This window comes from Saccostrea cucullata, unplaced genomic scaffold, assembly GCF_032062105.1.
Source record: "Saccostrea cucullata isolate Sc308-1 unplaced genomic scaffold, CSIRO_AGI_Scuc_v1 ctg7453, whole genome shotgun sequence".
In the NCBI taxonomy this organism is placed as follows: domain Eukaryota; kingdom Metazoa; phylum Mollusca; class Bivalvia; order Ostreida; family Ostreidae; genus Saccostrea; species Saccostrea cuccullata.
The window spans coordinates 1-23580 of NW_026931671.1; the positions used below are offsets into that span (position 1 = coordinate 1).

The 23580-nt window shown below is 33.9% G+C and overlaps 1 protein-coding gene and 1 long non-coding RNA gene across 5 annotated transcripts in view; one reads left to right on the top strand and one right to left on the bottom strand.

Moving 5' to 3' along the window:
* Positions 1 to 2132: 2132 nt before the first annotated feature.
* On the bottom strand, positions 2133 to 12095 carry LOC134233266 (uncharacterized). 3 transcript variants are annotated; one of them, XR_009984950.1, is made up of 3 exons: positions 11754 to 12095; positions 7331 to 7515; positions 2133 to 2341 (listed from the first exon to the last, which is right to left on the bottom strand). It is a non-coding gene; the product is annotated as an uncharacterized LOC134233266 (long non-coding RNA). The 3 variants fall into 3 exon arrangements; XR_009984951.1 differs by lacking the exon at positions 11754 to 12095 and adding an exon at positions 11500 to 11530 and having other exon boundaries at positions 2134 to 2341; XR_009984949.1 differs by having other exon boundaries at positions 2139 to 2341; positions 11758 to 12095.
* A 3807-nt stretch (positions 12096 to 15902) lies between these two features.
* LOC134233265 (sushi, nidogen and EGF-like domain-containing protein 1) overlaps positions 15903 to 23580 on the top strand; it is a 31203-nt gene continuing 23525 nt past the window's right edge. The window contains exons 1-3 of one of the 2 annotated variants that reach the window (XM_062715246.1): positions 15903 to 15995; positions 21613 to 21725; positions 21817 to 22092. In XM_062715246.1, the coding sequence (XP_062571230.1) occupies positions 15920 to 15995; positions 21613 to 21725; positions 21817 to 22092 (465 nt within the window). In that variant the 5' untranslated portion in view covers positions 15903 to 15919. Of the gene's footprint in view, positions 16133 to 21612; positions 21726 to 21816; positions 22093 to 23580 lie in introns of both variants that reach the window. The other variant, XM_062715247.1, reaches the window with a different exon arrangement.

Genomic DNA, 23580 nt, shown 5'->3' on the forward strand with positions numbered 1-23580 from the left:
TTCATGTTTCCTGCCAATTTGCATTGCATTTTGGGATTCCATTATGTAATACTAGATGGATTTCACCGACTCCAATGGAGAATTGGTGAGGAGGTGAAGATAAACAGCATTTTACTCCTTATTTTGTGGTTTTATTCACATGGTGTATATGTCCAAATTTAATCATTAAATATAAAAAATTCCCCACTTTTCCCAAGACTTTGAACACTTTTTCTGCATTGAGCAAGGTTTATATTTAGTCAAACATTTGTTTTTGTCTTGGTGCACGAGCAAAATCCTTTGGTGCACGGGGTGTGAAGTTAGGGAGGAATGACACAAAATAACTTAAATAAGTTATTTATTTATTAAAGCTATTTTGGAAAAATAACGTGTTTGAGTTATTAAGGTTGGGAAAAAGTAGGTCATAGCAAAGAGAAGTAACTCATTGAGACAAAAAAATAACTCATTTGAGTTATTTTTGAAAATAACTTGTTTAAGTTATGCCCCTGACTGGTCAAAACTGAAAAATTGAGAGGCGGAGGGGGGGGGGGGGGGGTCGCTTGGTTATGATTTGAACAAACTAAAATATACATTAAGGGGGTTGATTCCATATAAATATCACTAATCATGGCTTTGAAGTACTTGAGAAGAAGATTTAAAAAGATTTTCATATATATTCTTATGAAAGAGTTTCATCGGCCATTGTGGCCCCATCCTACCCCTGGGGGTCATGATTTGAACAAACTTGAATCTACACTACCTGAAGATGATTACACATGAGTTTCATCTTTCCTGGCCCTGTGTTTCTTGAGAAGAAGATTTTTAAAGATTTTTCCTATATACTCCAATGTAAAACTTTGATTGGCCATTGTGGCCCCACCCTACCCCTGGGGGTCATGATTTGAACAAATTTGAATCCACACTACCTGAATATGATTCCGGGTGAGTTTCATCTTTCTTGGCCCAGTGGTTCTTGAGAAAAAGATTTTTAAAGATTTTTCTTATATACTCCTAGGAAAACTTTGATCAGCTATTGTGGCCCCATGCTACCCCGGGGGTCATGATTTGAACAAACTTGAATCTACACTACCTGAAGATGATTACACATGAGTTTCATCTTTCCTGGCCAAGTAGTTCTTGAGAAGAAGATTTTTAAAGATTTTTCCTATATACTCCTATGTAAAACTTTGATCGGCCATTGTGGTCTCACCCTACCCCTGGGGGGTCATGATTTGAACAAGCTTGAATCTACACTACCAGGGTCTGACAAATCCCATTGCCCGACACCCGGGGCTAGTGAATTTTTAAGGGGGGGAGGCAAGTGAATTTTTTTAATAGGTACATGCCCGTGGGCAAGTGACTTTAAAAAAAATCAATAAATATTTTTAAAAATGTTATAGGACAGGAGTCTGAAGTTCTTATCGTCAAAAAAAAAAAAATCCGGAAAGAAATTTTCCTACCTTCAACTAAAATACACCATGATGGCAATATGTTTTGGGGGGACACACTTAAACTAATAGATCTGGGCTTGGCCTAAAAAATCTCGCAACAAATTCAGTATTCGGAGCGTTTTACTATTTATTCAATTTAAGAAATCCAATCTGCTTGACGACTACAGGCCGTTTCTGGCCCTTTTTCCACTTTAACAGCTCATCCTGGACTCCATGCCACTAAACTGGAAGTAAATCTCGCAGTGTATATTTGACGTCTATGAACATGATCATGATGATGAAAGCTTGTTCAAATGAAATAAAATAAATAATTATTCAACATATTTTGATTCAGTTATTTTAAACATATTTAAGAAAACTTTAAAAGTTATCAATTCTTTTTCTTACTTGTAAGACGATATGTACCAGGGACAGATAATTCTATTTTTACACGGTGCCAAATTTAAATCATTGAAAAGCCAAGTCAACAAAGAGCCAAACAGCTTGTCTTACCGACCTGATGAGGCATTATTTTGTTTTAAAAATATATATTTTTTTAATTGATCACATATGGAAACATAATATTGTACATGAAGATTTACATACAATTTTTTTCTTTTCTTCAATTACGTAAAATATTTACTGCGGTGTTCACTTCCAGTTTAGTGACATGGAGTCCACTCCATACTCCACTAATCAACCTCTTTCAAATGACACCAAGGTCAATGACTTTGTGACCTTGACTGTGACCTTAATGCTAAAAATAGCTTTTTCCAAACTTTGTTGCCGCCGGGCGCATAGTGTTTCACAAACACATCTTGTTTTTTTTTATGGTCTACTTACCCTCTATACTAGTACTGTGTGTACATCTGTCCTCCACATTCAGCTTAAGTACAGGATCTTGGCTAGAAGTTGACAAAAATTCAGGATACCTGTAATTTAAAGAAATATCAGTAAGAATGTGCTGCAAATCACATATTCCATATAATATCAAATATGACACTATACCGGGGCAAAAAAAATATACATGACTGTACTCATGTTTCCTGTCACCTGACCTATCCTCCATTTTACTCTCCGAACCTCATAGTTTTTTTTTTTTTCACGTTTTCATTTTTTTTGCTATTTTCCCGAAATGTTTAAATCGGCCAACAATATTAAATGTTTTTTACAGATGAGTTTCAGAAGCGTTTTAATACAAAACTTGGGCAGACCTGTCAAAAAAATTATTGAACATACCAATGAGAAGTATGAAAGCCCTAACACCAACTGTGCAAAAGTTATAAGTTATAACTAAGGTTGAAGAGTGATATATTTTTGTAAAAGTGGTCAAAAAGTGGTCATAAACATGTAAACAATATGTTGGATGTCGATGAACAAATCCTAACAAAAATCAAATGAATCATTTTATTGTTGTGGACTTTATACATGTTATATGCATGAAGAGTAGAAAGGACAAAAATATCAATTTTTATCTATTGTTTATCATATGTATTTAATTATCATCTAAATATAATTCACATGCTTTGGAAATGTATTTTATTATTGGATGATAAATGAGATGGGAGTCCGAGAACATAACAAGGGATAAGCCTATAGCGCAACAAACATGAAGGTGAAAAAATTAAATCTCAATATGTTATGTCGCGACTACCAATGAGTACCTCGCAGTTATCTAACTTACCTCCGCTCTTTTGCGAGGGAGTCAAGAAAAGTCTAAATTTCTGGGGGCAAATGACATTGTTTACATTAGTGACAATCGAATGATTCGAACAATTTAATGCCAAAATCACGATGTTTTGCCAGATATTGAATTCCAAATAGTAGATTGTCAAATAAGGAAAGTTAAGAATATTTTATATACTGAAAAATGTGACGATTTTCAATGAAAATTTAACTATAAGAGTCCGCTTAATTAAACATATCTTTAAAAATAGGATTGGCTCCTCTCAAAAATGTATAAGGCTGGTTCAACGATTGTCTAGCGAGGTATTCCACCAGGATTTTTTACTTATCTGTCCTTATAAATGCTACAATGATCGATCTTGCATTAATTGTATTGAATAGCACATTGCTCCCACCCAACAGATGATTAGGGCTGTGCAATATTACCGGTATATCGGTATATTGCGGTATTATCCACCACGATAATATATCGCGATATGAAAATCAGATACCGGTATTTCACGATATTTATAAAAATATATGAAAACCTCCTTTATTGTAGAAACTGCTGAAATAATACTTGTAACTTCTCCAGGCCTTTTCAATCTAGTTAAAAAATACTTCGTCAGCTTTCAGAAGCAGATAGAGAGAAAAGAGATCTAGAGAGACAGAGGAAGCTTTTCATTCACTGTCGCAATTTTAAATACCTCACTTTAAAATAAAATTAATAATTAATAAAAAGACTTTTAAATAAAACTATTAAGAAAGAAAATATATAAAACATTTCAGTGTGTATACCATGTGTACTGTGGTTCTAAAAATCTCATGGAATCTACACGATCGACGATGAATGTTAAGTTCAAGATACATATTACAAATAAATGGCCATCCATGTTTTCACTTGATACAGTGTTGCTTTTTATTATTTTTTAACAAGTTTCATGCCATTTTAAACATCTTCATGTAATACCAGGAGCATGTATATTAAAACAATAGAAATAGGCCATTGCAGTTCCTGATCGCGATCGTATGCCATAATGTGAAATTAGGTCGGGTCAGACTAAAAGACCAAATGCCCGAAAATAGGTAACAATTTCTTTCTGGATTTAATTTTATTCTGTGACCACATAAAATTTCCATATAGTACGTCTTGTTTTAATCATTAAGTTACATTTTATGCTATTTCAATAAAACAACCTCCCCCCCCCAAAAAAAAAAAAAAAAAAGTATAAAGAATATAATATACATACTTTTTTTTCAATTTAAAAATACATCAAACGAGTACATTTTGTTTTGATATTAATATATTTTACCTGGTATTTGATTAAAAGTTATTGTAATTATGTGTGCGATTAATGTCTTATCCCCCGCTCCCTTTAAAATTTATAGATAAATTCAAATAGTCTTTGAACTTGACAGCATTTTAAACTTTCTGCACAAATTTATTAATGATAACTAATCTACAATATATCGCAATATATTGCAATATTCAAGTACAATATTGCAATATATCGCAATATGGTTTTCACTCGCAATACCCATCTCTACAGATGATTCCTACCTCCTTCATGAAAGAGTTCAGCTAAGTTAAGTAATCGCGATATCAAGTATTGTATCAAAATTTTCCGAAATATTTCATCTAAAATTAAAGTATACTTTATGTAAATCTGTCAAATCTCTACAACTTATACATATCTCATGAAGATTGAAGTTTTTGGCCTGTAAAATATAATACACACGCGAAAAAGGGCAAATTGAGTCATTTTTTCACACTTTTAGTGTTGTAAAATTGGACAAATTTACTATTATCAAATTGAATCAGAAGAACACAAACACTTATATAATTATATAATTGATAATTTTAAATGTTATAAAAGGTTAGATTTATTCATCCTTAGAAGTATTTTAAAAAGACAATGCACCAGGATATGGATATAATAATTATAACCTCTTCACCATGCACGTTCTCATTTTGTTTACTGCTGATTAGAGTGATGTCCCTTTGGTGAATATAAAAGTTAAACCTGCTCGGCTTGAGAAATACGGCTTGAAAAATATAGTGATCTATCGATGATAATATTTACAATCGATTGTCGCCAATCTGGGCCTTTAAACGACGATTTTTCGATAGTCAGCGACTATCATAACAACACTACACACTTTTTAAAATAATGTTTTGAAATGTATGAGTGGGTCTTCACTCCACTTTTTTTTTCAAGTTTATCCTCAAAGTTTGCATACAAAATGAAATATACTATTTTGATTTCCAAAATTATGGAGTAAAAACCCAATAAACCTTTTAAAAAATTATAATTTTATGATATAACTTTTGTATCTTTTCGAGAAAAAAAGTCCACTGAGTCAATGGTCATATCACAAACATGATTTAAATGCCAATTAATCCTCATCAGGACTTGTGTAGCATAGTGGTTAGCTTGCTAGTCTCAGCAGAGAATGCTACTCTGGATTTTTATTGCTAGGGTTCAATCTAATGGATACATGTACCACATTTTTATATCTGTGATAGTCAGTTGGTGAAAAAACTGCAACAAAAATTGCGTACAGATCTCGAGACACGTGGATATATAGGAAGTTGACATCGAATTTGCATAAAAATGAATCTCACTACCAGTATATAATATGCCTCGACAAAGAGTGTTAAAAAATTTCAAACTTCTTGCTACCATAGTAGTTGCTGAAAAAAAAAACATAAAAATTTACACGCACAGATAAACAGGAAGTTGATGTGAGATTTCCTAAAAAAAATAATGCCACCATTATCCCTCAATATGTAATGCCTATAGAAAGTTAGACAGACATGCTAATTCCAATTTACTCCCCAAATTTGATTGAGAATGGGTTAAAATAATTGTATGTTGTTATTGAATATTCCTCACAGTTGACTTGTAGGTAATACTTATCATTGCTGACTTGTGGGGAATATTTCTCACTGTTAACTTGTAATACTTTTCATTGCTGACTTGTGGGGAATATTTATCACTGCTGACTTGTGGGGAATATTTCTCACTGTTAACTTGTAATACTTTTCATTGCTGACTTGTGGGGAATATTTATCACTGCTGACTTGTGGGGAATATTTATCACTGCTGACTTGTGGGGAATATTTATCACTGCTGACTTGTGGGGAATATTTATTACTGCTGACTTGTGGGGAATATTTCTCACTGTTCACTTGTGAGGAATACACATGTATTGACCATTGCTTTACCCTTAAAACTTTGTTTCCATATAAATGTTGCCTTTGAACCCAACCAATAAACATGATAAATGTACACTTCAGTGTATATTGCTGACTTGTGGGAAACATTTATCACTTATTGGGAAATGCATTATTTTATTATACATGAACATTACAGATAAAAATTATTTTTCAACAAATAAAATAACTATCAAATCTTAAAAAAAATCAATCATCAATATTAATAATTGTATTGAAACTACATGTATTACTAATCTAATGTTTACAAGTCTTTTAAATCAAAACACATTTATTTTAAAAACATTTGTTTTCCTTCACTAGATTTAAAACAAATTGCAAATTTTAATTTTCTCAGGTAAAAAAAATGTTTTCAATTCAAAAATAATAAGTATGTTGAAAAGGATAAAAAGTCATAAAATCAGGAGACAGTATATATAAGTACTAATTTAATCATTGATGGATTTAATTGGCCAATGACTAATTATTATTAACCAAATTTTGATTATATTTTGTAAAATTTTCTGATTATTGTTACACAGTTAGCATGGTTAGCACACATGTATATTTTCTGACAACTTCTCAGCATGTTCATGAGGCTTTTAACCTACTTTGAAATCATGAACAAGGACCAAATTTTTTTTTTATTTTAGATATACCAGTTTATATACTTCTATGTACATGTATTAGGCTTCATAACATACATGATATCAGCATGCTTTTTTTTTTTATTATTTCTGTTTTTAGAGCAACGGAATTACTGTAAACCAACTTTTATTTGAGTGCAAGAAATATTTGCCAGTTTCATGACCTACATTTACTAGTGAATAGTAAATTATTAATTGCCCTGAACTATTAATTTTGCTTTATATTTGTAGAGAATGTTTCCTTTCATTAGTCACGGAAATTAATCAACACAGATTAGATATGCAAATAAAAGATGACACAAATAGGGTACATGTGTACTACCTGGTAGTTGGTTTACAGTACTGCTCACATATAGAGTTCAAAATGAGATTTTACAGCTATCTTGACTTACCAATACTAAATCCTTCTGTTTCCATACACAAATCCAGACAAAATGCTTTCAGTTATAATACTCTAGTTCTTTACATCCTTCATGTCCATGCAAGCGTGTCTGTTGACTTTGACTCCAAGTCTCAGTCTCTAACATTTTCAAGAATAAAGTTGTATAATTTGCTCTTGTGGTGAAAACCCGAAAACCTGCAATGATAATATTGCTTTCAGTTCAAAGATTTCATTGTATATTTTTTTTAAAGTGTTCATATTAGTGATGGGGAATCGGAAAAAAATCAGAATCGATTATCGGTAATAATCGGCTGGGCATAATCGATTAATAATCGATTATAATCGAAATTTTGAACTTTAATAAAATTAATATAGAAAAGTTGAAACTTATTCAGATTTCTGTCAGACTTTTACAAAAAAAACATTTACTTACATAAAATATTCAAAAATGTTAATTGAAATTTCTTTTATAAAAAGTGGAAAATAATATTTTGTTTACTTTAAACAATATAGGACTATATAAGACTATTGAAACAGAATGGGAATTTATTTTTTATTTTTTTTATAAAGTCCATGCAATGGGTATTTTACTGATATTAGTCCCACCTTTCATTTAATACATGTATATTTTTTCTTGAAATTAGTTTTAATTAGTTAAAATAATAAAATTGCAAGTCTTAAAAGTAATTATCCAGAAGTTAGACTTGTATTTATGATAATAACTAGAACTGTCCAATCGGGACAAAATACCCCCCGCTGGGTTTTTCAGAAGTAAGTTTTTGTATAATAAAGATATGTATCAAACACGAATTATAAAATTTTTCTTCCAGTGACCTTGAACTTCCCCAAATGACCTTGGGTCAAGGTCATGACACACCCTTGGGTCATGGGCAATCTTTGAGTGAAATAAGAACCTACCAAGTTTATCAATAAGAAAGATATGGACCGGACACGAATTATTAAATTTTTCTTCCAGTGACCTTGAACTTCCCCACATGACCTTGGGTCAAGGTCATGACACACCCTTGGGTCATGGGTAATCTTTGTATGAAATGAAAACCTACCAAGTTTATCCTTAAGAAAGATATGGACCGGACACGAATTATTAAATTTTTCTACCAGTGACCTTGAACTTCCCCAAATGACCTTGGGTCAAGGTCATGACACACCCTTGGGTCATGGGCAATCTTTATATGAAATGAAAACCTACCAAGTTTATCCATAAGAAAGATATAGACCGGACACGAATTATGAAATTTTTCTTCCAGTAACCTTGAACTTCCACAAATGACCTTGGGTCAAGGTCATGACACACCCTTGGGTCATAGGCAATCTTTGTGTGAAATGAGAACCTACCAAGCTTATCCATAAAAGATCTGTGTCAAACATGAATTTTGAAATTTTTCTCCCAGTGACCTTGAACTTCCCCACATGACCTTGGGTCAAGGTCATGACACACCCTTGGGTCATGGGCAATCTTTGTGTGACATGAGAACCTACCAAGTTTATCCATAAGAAAGATATGGACCGGACACGAATTATGAAATTTTTCTTCCAGTGACCTTGAACTTCCCCAAATGACCTTGGGTCAAGGTCATGACACACCCTTAGGTTATGAGCAATCTTAATGTGGAGTAGTAGATTCTAATGTCCCTCTGTAAGAAAGATATGGACCGGACACGATTGCACAGACAGACGGACAGACGGACAGACAGACAGACGGACAGACGGACAGACGGACAAGGTGATTCCTATATACCCCCCCAAACTTCGTTTGCGGGGGGTATAATTACGTTTAAAGATTGACTAGACTAATTATGTTTTCCTTTGTATAGTAAAACCTTGCAAATTAGCATTTCCTGGTATTAGTCTAACCCCATATTTAATCATGGCGGTAAAAGTATCAACAAGACACGGAATCCTTCCATGTTTTCAACGTTCATCACTGCTTTTATGCTCTTTGCACTTGGATTTGGTAATAAAATTAAAGTATGACAATTTTGTTTTTTGTTAGCGATGTCGGCGACATTTATTTTATAATCGATTAGTAGCATCGAAGAGCTCCTAACGACCGACAATCGATTGTCGGCGACAATCGTTCCATCACTAGTTCATATCTTTACCTATAATTACAAGACAGGTATATCTCCACATCACTCAATAGTAATTTTTGACCCCATGCGGCATGCCAAAATTAAGACTTAATGTATGCCCTTTCCTGAACCATATTGTTAACAGTGGGTAGGTAGGTATGAAAAATATTTTACTTTTTTCCTTCTTGTGACATAGCCCAGAGAGCTTTCCCTTTTAAATCAACCGTACAATAACTGCGAAACAGAACACTTTCTCGTGGATGTTTGATGAGCAGAAACTGTTTAATATGCAAAAAATCAATGATACATTACAATTTATTTTTAGGAATGACAGAAGACTAAATCAATACCATTAATTAAAGTCATTGAAATCGCATGATAGTGGTGTTTAGTATATTTATTTAAATTTAATTAAAATGAGCATAGAAATATACAGCGTAAAGTTACCAGAGGCAGATTAAAAATTTTTAGAAAGGAGGAGTGGGTGCAGAAATCAAATGGTTTTCTTAAAAAAAAAGAATAAAAGACCAAAATCAGGAAGCATTATCAGACCCAAAACTTTGAGCGCGATCGTTATATGTAAATAAATTTAAAAAGGTATAAATTCAGTTAAGCAAATATAAATAATTATGAATAATAGATATTGAATCTTAAAATCTCAACATTACCTTTCAATTTTATAACCAATTTTAAATTTTTAATATGCTCGCTATCATAAAAGCTGATCTAATTGTTATTACTATGTTTCTCCATTTCCTCCAATTCGCATTATTTCGTATACCACGCCCAATCATAATTCAATAGTAATTGAGGTTTTGAAAAGGATTTTTAGTTATTTTTTACATATGATTTTGTTTCTTATTTATTCCATCAGCATCTAAACCCCAAGGCCAAGGTTTGAATTGTAACAAATTTTAAAAATAAAAGGTGATCCTTAATTAACAATAAGTATTTAATTAAAATGAATTTATTAGACATTTTAATTGGGCCTAATAAATAAGTAGTGTGTTTTCAGCATGTTTAGTTCCCCACCTAACTCTAAGAAGTATAGGAGCCGACCCTCAATATTTTTTTCTGCTAATATCTTTCCATGAGTAAACTACTGTATGTATACTTTAAAATGCAGGCTTCATATTTTAGCGGCTTTGGTGCAGACAACAATGTATAATTCATGAATACTGCTAAGAATTCATTTACATATTGATATATACAATACACCGCACATACATGTGTAGCGCTAATTAATGATTATGCCAACCCAGTGATTATGCTAAATTTTGAAAGCACCAAATTATATACACATATTACAGTATTCGGAATTCCAGTTTACAATTAGAAATGAAATCCCAATCTTGATCACTTCCATGTTTGAGAAATGCATATCTTACACATATTAATCAGAAATATTTTGACAGTGAAATCCTGGGGGAAAGTGGCAGCGTGCCTGCCAATAAAATGTTAAAATAAAATAAAAATGTTTTTCCTACCTACCTACCCTATCTTTTCTAAGGTTAAAATAGGAAACACTATCTATTTATCTTGGCCTTAGCAAAATAAAAAAAAATTATCTTATGATACATCGATAATGATGGTCTAAAATCATGAAAATATTTTCAGTAGGGCAATCAGGATGAATGTAGAACAGGGTGCAGGTGAAAGATAATGAAGGCAAATGGACACTATGCAAACCAACGCATGCGAAGAAATATATACAAGTAGGAAGAATGACTTGATAAAAAAACGATAACTAAATCAAGCTTTTTTTGGAAGAATTAAACATGTTAAATAATCTAACCAAGCTAAGAAATTTTAGCTACGTAAATCTATAAATGTACTGATTTCAATGGACCTTTTGAAAAGGTGGAGTTCTCTGTGATACATTTCTGACACTGAGTCAGTGTGTGACTGACATCGTTTATAAATACACGTACAGTTTAAGTCAGATCAACTTTTACAATTAATTCGCCCACACAGGCCTCACTAAACAGCTAAAGACCAGACAGTCGCACCGTCTAGCATAATTTGTATGGGCATGAGGAGGATAGTCGCGTTTCACAAAAAATGGGGACAAGCCTTAAACGCTTACCATATCCCGGGGGTGCTGAATTCATATAAATTCGTAGTTTGTTCTTACAGGATAGCCATTAGGCCTATAAACATGATACAATTAAAAAAAAATAACCGAGGTCTAGGTCGGGTCAAACTTTCCCAAAGTTTTACGTGCATTCATTATTAAATGTTACTTTACGAACGTCTGTAAGAAATAACTGCATGCATGATTTACGTAGTTAAATTAAGTTTTCAGCCTATAATATCTTTAAAATATGATAAAAAATCTACTTACCACATATTCTCGGAGCAGCCATTGCCCGCAATAAATTGGTATCATATGGGGACCAGTTTAAATTCCGCTGCGTTCCGAATGAACATTTCCCAGCATCCTCAAACATTCGTTTTACGGTGCAGTGAGAAAATTACTGCGAGTCAATTTTACGGACTTATGGGGATTTTTTCAAAAATGACCACAAATCGAATAAATATTATCAGTAGAACACGTAGAATTCAAAAAACCCCATGACCATATTTGTGGGGAACGAGAGAGTTCCCCACAATTCTGAACTTTCCCCATAAGAAAGGTCCTTTGTCAGGTGTGAGTTCCCCACAAGTCGGTGAGCGCGAGTGCTCTCTCTCTCTCTCTCTGATGACCTTGACCTTTGACCTTGATAAATGACCTTGACCTTTGACCTCATTGACCCTAAGGTCACAATCAAGCTTAAGTATGTGGAGGTATTAACAACTCTCATTTTAACAAATGCTTACGAAATCCCCCCCCCTTCCCGTCCCTTAAAAAAAATCAGTCGCAACATAGAAAAAACTTCTACCTCTGAAAAGACACCACAGATCGACATAAGATTAAGGATTTGAGTAGGAGACACCTTAAAGAAAGTGTCCTAAGAGTTTTACGGTGAGTCTCTTGAGTATAATGAAATTCTACGGAATATCGGCAAAAACTGCATTTTTTTTCTGTCTGAAATTTAAGTTCCGATGGGCATAAAATGAATTAAAGCTTGCATTGGCTATTTCTTCATTTGTTGTTAATATCATTCGATTCTCCTGCTCTAATACGACATTTTAATAGCAAGTATTCTAGCTTTCTTTGGTATGTGGAATTTATTTTAATTTTATTTAGATTTAATATTAATTGAATGAATCTTGATTTGATTTGAAATTTGATTTTTTTTTCTAGAATAACACAATCTTATAAGAAATAGCGACTTTCAGCATAGTAAAAAGCAATACACGTTTCTTCCCTGTGTTTCCCATCTAGAAATACCTATTTGGAATTTTATTTATGCTACTTACATTGAATTTAATCCACACACATATTCCATACCTATTTGGTAGGGATTGTTAAAATCCGAACCCGATTCTCTGTTTTCCTTTTCTATAATTACAAACTGCCTTGCATCTCTCGCTCATGTTTCTCACATGCTCTTAAATAATTTATCGCCATTCATTTCAAACATAAAACAACTCAAATCGGATATTTTTCAAACATCTCTTTAATACATGTATAATGCACATATGATGCAGGTACACATGGGACATTTCACAACGTTTTCACTTACGCTTCCGTCTTGATGCGCAGATCAGATGCATGTTATTCATATTATTAGGTATATCATAATTTTAATCAGACCCTACCCCTTACATCTTAACTCGAAAACAATCTCATTCAAGCTGATATATACACCTAGGAGCGTGTTACAATGTTTTGAACGCGCTCTCTTTGCGTGATCAATGAAATCGTGGTTATCCCCGAGTCGACTCGTATAATCCAGGAAGTCTGTTTAGAGTATATTTATACCAACTACGAGCCCGATCTAAAATCCTTGTAGAGAAATGAGAATATTGCTGTTTTATTTATTTTCTTGCTTTTTTTCAGCCCAAATGATATTGAAATACTTGAAAAGGTGGAAAGGCCGATAATTGTTCACTGAACAATTAGTCTACTACAGTTAATTCTCGATAAACCGCCACCTTTTGTTATTTAGAAATCATGGCGGTATAACGAATTTGGCGATGAATTGAATTTCCCATCTTTTAGAAAACAAGTAGAGTTACCGTTCTTAGAAATACCATTTAGCGTTTCTATTCTTAATAATACATATACATGTATATAAAAACATATTTCTGGTTGAAAATACTTCAAGTAATTTTTTTTTAATGTACAATTTCGCTAAAACAACATGTGCAGTTATGAAATAAAAACAAGTACATGTGTATGCATGTAAATCTGCACGCCTGATATTGGAAAAAAAACATGCTGGGTCGATCGTCGTGATATATTGCCGATAGTATGTAAAATGCATTCTTGAATAAATTCACTGTTTATGGCATTATTGTGAAACGTTCACATTTTATACCGTATAATTATTTTTTCAGCAAACTTTGCATTGTTAAAAGTAGAGATCATCAAAATATTATCGTTATCGGCGTACTTTAACCACGACCGCTTTCGTGGTGAAACCGTGACTAAATACTTTTATTAAACAGAAAACAAAATTATTATAATAGTTCATGTTAAAATTATTGTTTATTTTGTTCTTATTTAATTACTTAATTGCATTTACCTTGTCTGCCTTTGCATGCTTTATAACAGGGATAGTGTCAACCAATTAGCCGCGCTTCACTGACCACATGCACCTGTGGCGGTATATCGAGATAATTGACACTTAAAAATGGACGTTTGTTGTGAAAACAGGGTGGCGGATGGCGGTATGCGAATTTGGCGTTATAAAGAGAATTTTATATAGCAGGAAAAACGTTCTTGGGAAATCATGGCGGTATAGCGAAAATGGCGATGAATCGAATGGCGATAATTCGAGAATTGACTGTAGTTTATTATATGTCTGTCTTTTTATAAATAGAAAAAAAAAACATCCTGCATACAGATTAATAGAGGAGAACGGAAGACCTTCTTTGTTGCTGTAGCAACAAGAGTTTCTAGTTCTTATTATTATTTTTCTTCCTGGGAAAATTTTGTCCGCGAGTGATCTTGTAAACTACACATTCGACTTAGGTGAAACCTTTTTAGGGTAAGTAGGCATGTTATGTAGATTTGCGGAATCAAGGTCATTTTGCGCGCACGTGCTTGCAAGAGCACGCACGTGCAAAACTTGAAATGACCAATATATAATGGATATAACCGTAACTTTTCTATTTTTAGACGAAATGTTTTGAAACTCATAATGTAAGGATATATGAGTAGTATGCACAAGACGACATGGTCAAAATAGCAAGATCGCACGTGCAAGAACGTGCGCTTCGCTCTGATTGGCTGAAACTAAAGTCTCAATATCTTTCTTATTTTTTGATAAAATCATTTGAAATTTTGAACATAGTCATACAATAGGGAGATCTACAGCCCGTAATAAAAAAAATATCATGAACGCATGTGCATGCACGTGTGCTTGCAAGAGCTCGCACGTGCAACACGAGAAATGTCCAATATAATTGATACAGACTCAACTATTTAAATTATTGATGATATGCTTTAAAACTCATATAAGAAGTATATATTAGAAGCATAGACAAGATGACATTGTCAAAGAAGCAAGATCTCACGCGCATGCACGTGCGCTTCGCTCTGATTGGCTGAAACTTAAGTCTCAATATCTTTCAATTCTTGTTTTTTGACGAAATCCTTTGAAATTTTAAAAATAGGCATGTATTATGATATCCAACAATAAGATATATAGCAATTGTCATGAAAACGCGTGCATGCACGTGCGCTGCAATCTGATTGGCTTATGCTTTAAATAGCTATAACTCCCTTGATTTTCAACCAAACTGGATGGGTTTGGAACATAGATAGATATAATGGACTTCTACAAGAAGATATGGTCACCATGCACATGCATACACGTGCATGTACGTGCGCTGCAATCTGATTGGCTGAATCTTTGAACAGCTATAACTCCCTTGGTTTTCAACCAAACAGGGTGGGATTTAGAACATAGATAGATGTAATGGACTTCTACAAGAAAGTATGGTCGCCATGCTCATGTGAGCACGTGCGTGCACGTGAAATGAGTAAAATAAAAAATACACTTGAATTAGCGTATTTTTAAATACTTTTGGATTAAATGCTTTAATATTTAGTATATTAAAATCTATGGATTGTGAAGACAAGATTATATGGTCATTACGCACGTGCATTCACATGCGCACGCGTGCAATGCTAAAATTTGAATGAAATTGGTACACTTCTGGGTAAACGTTGTTAAAGTCTCAAATGCATAGAGATTGTCTTATTTAATGAAGCTTATAGGGAATATGGCACCAAAAGGGAGTTGGGAGCGTTTGGGGAACATCTGTAACGGTCCCCGTTACAATTAGCACTAGTTTACATTAGCCTATGAAGTATAAGTTGTCGATTGCGGAGCTGATTGTGTGTAATTTATATCAGCCTATTGTTTACTTTAATACTTGACGATTGTGGAATGGTCTACTCTGAATTTAACTTCCTCCTAGTAGAAAGCACAAGTTTGTGGTTCATTAGAAGAGAAAAGATTAAGTGTTAGAAAGACGTTTGATTAATATTTTAAACGATAAAAGTGATGTAATAATTGTTTTTACTGGATTTGGGGCAACGTTCCAGCTTCATGAAATGAATATAATTTACTTTGTATCTTTTGTGGTTATTTCAGCTACAAGTAAGTCTTTTTTCTTTTTCTTTTTCTTACATTTCATCAACCTGACATGGCCTATAGACTTACATAATACTATGACCAGCTAAATTCATTAGGGGACCGCTAATAATTTTATGAAACGAAGGTTACCACAGTTCTGTTTGAACCTTAAACATCGATAAACCTAGTTCTTGAGCTCTCCATCAGAACATGCAGCATATGACCATTTGGCAAAGTAGCTCATCTCACTGTTTTTATTAATGTGGACATCTAATGTATTACGTGATTCTGATGCCTCCGCGAATCTTGCCGTCTATCTTGCATAGCTGGGTTTCCTCCCTTTAACAAGTATATAAGATTAAGTGATACATTCTGTGACGCACTGTAAATGTATTATACGATATTTGGCGATAATTGAATTTTGAACAATTAGCGTAGATTTGATTTTGCGCATTTCTTAATGTGCTTAATTATTAGTATATGTGCAAGACATTTAGCGGTGTACTTGAAAAAGTGGGAGTTTCTTTCCGCCAAAGGCGCTGTAAAGAATACACAGCCAAATGTAATATGTTTACAGCACATTTTACTCGGTTACCGGTTAAAGTGGTCCGTGTAACACTTAAAATTCAAACTTCTAAAATGATTTAGAGTTTTATAATTTTGAAATATTAGCTCAAATTTCAAAATCTTTAACTGGTTTCGTATACTGGAATTTAATATTTTAGTTCAAAAACCTGAATTTCCAAACGGATTCAATATTTTAAGTTTTAGATTTTTAGCTATACTGGTCAGAGTCCAGAAGTAATGCGTCCGGCGTCCGTCCGTATATATTTAACTCTTACTCTTGATACTTTATTTACCTTTTATCGGTCCGAAACAGTTCTGGATATAGTTTTATAATGTCGATTTAAAAGAATTCCATTTCGACGTCCGTAACCACATAATGTCATTTGTACATGTTAGTATAGTAAGTTATCAGGAATTGAAGTTAAATGTATGATTAATTATTAAATATCATTTTTGAGCTTGGGAAAGTATAAAATAGAAGCAAAAATACCCGAAGTGAGCGACAAAACATCGTCGGCGTAAATCGAAGGTTTTAACAACGCATGGATCTGTAGCTTTCTGCCTTATCCGTCCGAATATTCTCAAGCAGAGAGCTACAGTTCTGCAGCTAATTTTAATATAACTTGGCACACAAATAGACTACACTAAGATACATAATTCTTTGTATCGATTTTTTATTTCGATGAACGGTGTTGCCGTGGTTACTGATAATAGAAATTTCTGTGAAATTCTTTTAAAATGCAACTCCTCCTACAGTTTGGTCTGATTTCAATATAATTTGGCACACAAGTAACTACGCTAAGATACACAATTCTGTATATCGGTTTTTGACTTCAATGAACATTATTGTCTTGGTTACGAAAAATAAAAATTTCTGTTAAATACTTCCAAAATGCTACTCCAAATACAGTTTTAATCTGATTATTATCGGCCGCAGCAGCGGCCGATCTATTTGTGGTTGTGTTAGAAAGTGCACATGGTGAAATGAGATGTTATTATTTTATTAGTTCCGTCAAATAATTTTCAAATGATAACATGTATAAAATCATGAGTAAAATATTTTAAAAACTTGCTTTAAATTAAGTTTTAATTGTTGTTATTTTGTTTCATTTTCATTATCATTTGGCATCAGATAATTGATAATCTATGGTTAAATAAAAAGAGTTTACAATAGGTACTCCCCATCCAGGGAGTGTGTAAGATATGAAAGGAAATCGTTATGATTTTCCGGATAATAATAATGACTTGCACGTGGTAAAAGTGCATGGTGAATAAAAAATTGAAAAGTTGCTCCACCAGTAAAAACTTGTTTGAAAATGTTACAGCTGCGAATGACACAAAGATTATTTTTATACATTTTGCACCGCACCATGCAGCATAGCCTACACTGTAGAAACCATATACTAAGTAGGCATTACGTGACAAATAACCAGGGTATCAGCACGTGGTATATCTTGAAAGGCATACATCTTCATCTTGATGACAATAATTTTTCATATCATAGGCGTCGGAACCGGGGGGGGGGGGGGGGGGGGGGGGGGGGGGGGGGGGGGGGCGGGGGGGGGGGGGGTTGTTAGCTCCCCCCACTTTTTTGCAAATATATACATTATATAGGCATTGAAAACAGGCTTTACCATTTTTTGTTGGTTAAGCCTCCCACCCCCACTTTCAATTAGCCCACCCCCACCCCCACCCCCGACCCACTTTCGATTTGCATCCGACGCCCATGCATATTCATCATAGACTTTTTTACATCGATAAATTCATTGGATGAGCAAATGCACTAAAATTTCTAGTTTAAAATATATTTTATTCATTGAATTGGATTGAACAGCAGGCATGATACCAAAATTTCTATCAAATTTTTAAAAATATTTATCTATTTATTTTGCTTTGAAGACGGCCTGAAATAAAAAATGATCACTATTTCAGCTTTGAATATCCTGTTCTTTTCTTGCATGAATGCTTTGAATTGTGAAATTTCTTTTTTGACAAGTTAAATATGTTAGCGGCCGATTTGATGCTTTGCATCAATTAACTTGTAATATAATGTGGCATGCAAGTAGACTACACTAAGAACATTAAGAGACTTAATCAAGGATCATTACTCTATTTATTGCTGTTGTAAAGTTTTAATTCCCAACTGCTTAGTTTTCTCTTCCTTTGCTATAAGTACAAACCACTAGAGCTTCAGTCTCGACAGAGACTTCTGGTTACCTTTATTGTTCAAATTTTCAAAAATCGATTTTTGTATTTTAAACTCTTGAGTTTTTAATCTTCGAGTTTGTTCAGATAGTTTACGCTTAACGATCTAAAGTTCAGTACAGTTTTACGTCTTTTAATATTTTTAAATTTGACTTCAAACTTCAACAGAAATTTCTATTTTCAGAAACCCTATCTGCAGGTCTGTAGCTCTGCTTCAGAAAATTCGGACACATTTTCTCAATCATTGAGCTACAGTTCTGCAGCTACAGAAACCCCAGTAATACCGTATATTGAAATCAAAAACCGATATACAGAATTATATATGTTAGTGTAGAATACTTGTGAGTTAAGTTATATGAAGGATATAGAGATAACGAACAGTATTCAATGTCAAAGTCCATAAAACAATACAAAATAGGAGCAGAGCAAACACGGACCTCCGAAACATCAGAGGTGGGATCAGGTGCCATGGAGGATTGATTATCCCCTGCTGACTGGTCACCCCTGCCGTGTGCTCCTTGTCATGATCGGGAAATGACGGAAAATACGTCGTCAATTCAGTGTATAAATAATGGACTAACAATTAGTATAAAAAAAAACCTCATTCAGCATTTGACTCAGTGATTAATTGTATTTATAAACATGTCAAGGTCATTGTATCGACCAAAGAACTTACGAAAAGACGACTTGAACCGAGACTGTTGATATTCTTGTTTCATCAACCTGCTCGTCAATATTTACCTCGTTTTAGAAATTGTTCATACGTAGAGCATGCTCTTGCGTATCGAATCAACTGAGATATATACACTCCGTGTGCAGGTGATGAAGGTATATTGCTGCATACGCCTTATTACGTAAGGGAAGTTGACAATAGAAAAAGTTGAAGTCATCATGTTTATCATATAGCTTGGTTGTTAGATTTTATATTACCGTTAACGTCTTTTTCAAGTAAAATATCCAAGTATGAAACAAATGTGTCAACTCTGTGGTATCTTTTATCTCAAGCTCCCAAGGATATATCGTATCGACGTAGGAATAGAAATTACCATTGTTAATTGACAATACGTCGTCGATATATCTAAATATCGAAATATCGAGTTGAAGGCCACAGCAAGTGTTTTCTTCTTTTCACGCATACGATTTTGCACAAATTCTGCTTCATATGAATATAAAAATAGGTCTGCGAATAACGGAGCGCAATTGGTACCCATGGGAATTCCAATAGATTGTTGGAATACCTGGTCTCCAAAAACCACATAGATATTGTCAATCAGAAACTCAAGCATCTCTTTAATGTCAACTTCAGAGTACTTGTGTGTGCAATCAGAATGTGTTTTAACAAAATAATTTTGCAAATGACCAATGACCAGGAAAGTAAATGCGAGTTCCATTTTTATTGAAAAAGCAGTTGTCAATGAGATCAAAAAGCCTGGACTTTAATTTATCGTGGGGAATGGTTGTGTATAGAGTTGAAAATTTGTAAGTTTTTAAGCTGTTGATTTTCGTAAAATCTTGTGATTTCAAATTGTCCAAAAGTTCTTTGGAATTTTTAAGTATCAGCATCTGATTTGCACCACTTCTTGAATATATTGTTGCACAGTACTCTTGAAGCTTTTACGTCACTACTGTTAATATGTTTGTGAGGAGTAACGAAAGAGGCTTGATTGAACATTAACTGGAACCCGCACTGTATCTTTGTTCGTAAGGATTTGTATGAAGTTTCGGAATCCAATATATATAGGGTAGTTCAAATTCATTTTGGCTCTGTGGAATATTAAAAATATTTAAAACTGACATATGATTTTGAAGAATTTCTTCCTTAGAAAGGGAAGTATAAGTAGGATTACCACTTATAGAATAAAGTCCAAGGTCTTCTAAACTACAGTTTATATAAAGAAAAAATTATATATCTCCGTATGGCAGCTTATGGCGAGGGTTGGATTCTCTCAAATGCATATCATACTCCAAAGGTCAAGGTCAATTGTTATTGTACCCAAAGAAAGGTTTTGTCACAAGGAATACCTGTGAAATATATGAGAGCCTAGTTCAAACTGTTCAGTAGTTATGACCAAGGTAAAGTTTTTAAAAAGTGGGTCAAATTCTTAGGCCAAGGTCAAAATGTTTATACCAGCTGAAAGGTCTTGTCACAATAAATATACATGTGAAGCATGAAAGCCCTGGCTCCAACTGTTCACAAGTTATGACCAAGGTTACAATGTGTTTAATTCTTTTGTAAAAGTAGGTAAAACTCAAAGGTCAAATTTAGTGGTACCCAAAGAAAGGTCTTGTCACAAGAAATACACTTGTGAAATATGAAAACCAGTGGACCACCCACTCAACAGTAATGGGATAGGTTAAAGTTGACAACAGACAGACAGGACAAAAACAAAATACTCCCGGGATCTTTCGATCCGGGGGCATAAAAATTGTTTACAGGCAGACAGGTGGACGGACGATGGACACCTTACTATCGCTTAAGCTTTTCTGGTCTTTGACCAGTAGAGCTAAAAATATGTCTACCTGCAAGCCCGTGTGATCTACTAACTAATAATTCACGCTTAATCTAAATCATTCCTTAGAGAACGAAACAGATTTTGTAACGTAGATACAAATTTTGGTTGATGTGGACGAGTGCAACAGATTTTTGACCATGGGTAAATAAGAAAAAATCTCATTCGAGTTTCCGTAAACTAAGAACGAAGATGAATTAAAACTTGGACATATTTTTTTAGGTGATCAGCATTATCCTTATGAAGGAAGCACTCTAGGCGGTGACGACTCAACAAGGGAAATCAATTTATCTCACGGAATACCAGTTGGGAATGACATTTTTCATCAAGTTTATGTACGGATATCTGTATACCATAAAAAATGAATCCTTTTATCTCTTGAAAGTAGTATGTTAAATTCTGTTGAAAACGGTTTTCTTGTCCTAGGTGAGTACAAATGGTCTCATCACGTTCAATGCCTCCATTACAACTTATAACCCAAACCTAACCACGTTTTATCCGTTTTTGGCCCCCTTCTGGACAGACCTGGTTCCAAAAAGTATTCAAAATGATAGAGTATCCTACAGAGTCTACATGGACAAATCATCATTGCAGAATGCCACTGTCGATGTACAAAAGTTTAGCAGGACACCGTTTTTTCAGGCTGAATGGATGCTGGTAGCGACTTGGTATAATACGAGTTTTATATCCCGTAATGATCATGTAAGTTATTTTTTATTTTTTGAAGTAATATTTATCTCCATCTTGTCTGAAAAAAGTTGATCTAGCGTTTCTCTTTGTAATCACTTAAGTAAAATTGTGTATGTATTAAACCCACAGTCAAAGAGTGAAATATCCCGCTGAAAATGAGCCTCTTCGTATAGAAATGCCTACCTCTTAGTACCTCAACATCTCTGCAAACCTAAGTTACAAGTTTTTGTTGAATTAATTAAACAGAATCAAAATGGCGATGAGAACTAGTTTATTACAAACATGTGCAGCAGCATCATGAATGAAAACACAAATAACATATATAATTTACAATTGATAAGTGTACGGGTTACTGTTCTTAGATGTAAATAATGTACCATGTGTTTGGGTCTCTCTTCTAAAGCACATGCGCAAGACTACTCTTTAAATGCTTAAGCTAAATTATCATGACAATTTCACTGATATTGAAAATATTATAGAGCAGAGGTCATGGAAAAAGAAAAAGAAAATGCTGTCCACAGAATATTTTTTCAGCTATTTGATATCATTGACAGCTGCTTTTTCAATAAAAATGAAACTCGTAAATTTCACTATTTGGTCATTGGTCATTTGCAAAATTATTTTGTTAAAACACATTCTGATTACACACAAAAGTACTCTGAAGTTGACATTAAAAGATGCTTGATTTTCTGATTGACAATATCTATGTGGTTTTTGGAGACCAGGTCTTCCAACAATCTACTGGAATTTCCATGGGTACCAATTGCGCTCCGTTATTAGCAGACCTATTTTTGTCTTCGTATGAAGCAGAATTTGTGCAAAATCTTATGCGTGAAAAGAAGAAAACACTTGCTCTGGCCTTCAATTCAACATTTAGATATATCAATGACGTATTGTCAATTAACAGTGGTAATTTCCATTCCTATGTCGATACTATATCCTGCAACTATCCCTTGCATTGACCTAATAAAAGTAACTAATCAACCAAAGCTTTATCCGGTCACTGCCCTAATAAAGCCTCGTGCATGTATTCCGACGTTCCAAAAGCATTGTGACGTCACGGTATACTGCAATGTTTACGCCATTGCGTCATAGTTTCAACTGCAGAGATGTGCCTAAATCTGTCGGAATTAGCTTGTTTTGGACGCTCAAATGTAAAATTTTGTTGCAGGATAAACAAAATACATGATAACTGTCTTGAAATATAAGCGATATTTGGGCTCGGGTCGAAAACGTAAGAGGGCTCGGCAAGCCTCGCCCTCTATCACGTTTTCTTACCCTCGCCCAAATATCGCTTATATTTCAAGACAGTAACCATGTATTTTATATATCCTGGTGAGGGTGAGGTCATACTTGGATATTTTACTTGAAAAAGATGTTAATGGTTATCTGACAACCAAGCTCTATGATAAACGTGATGACTTTAACTTTGCTATCTTCAACTTCCCTTACTTATGCAGCAATATACCTTCATCACCTGCATACGGCTTTTATATATCT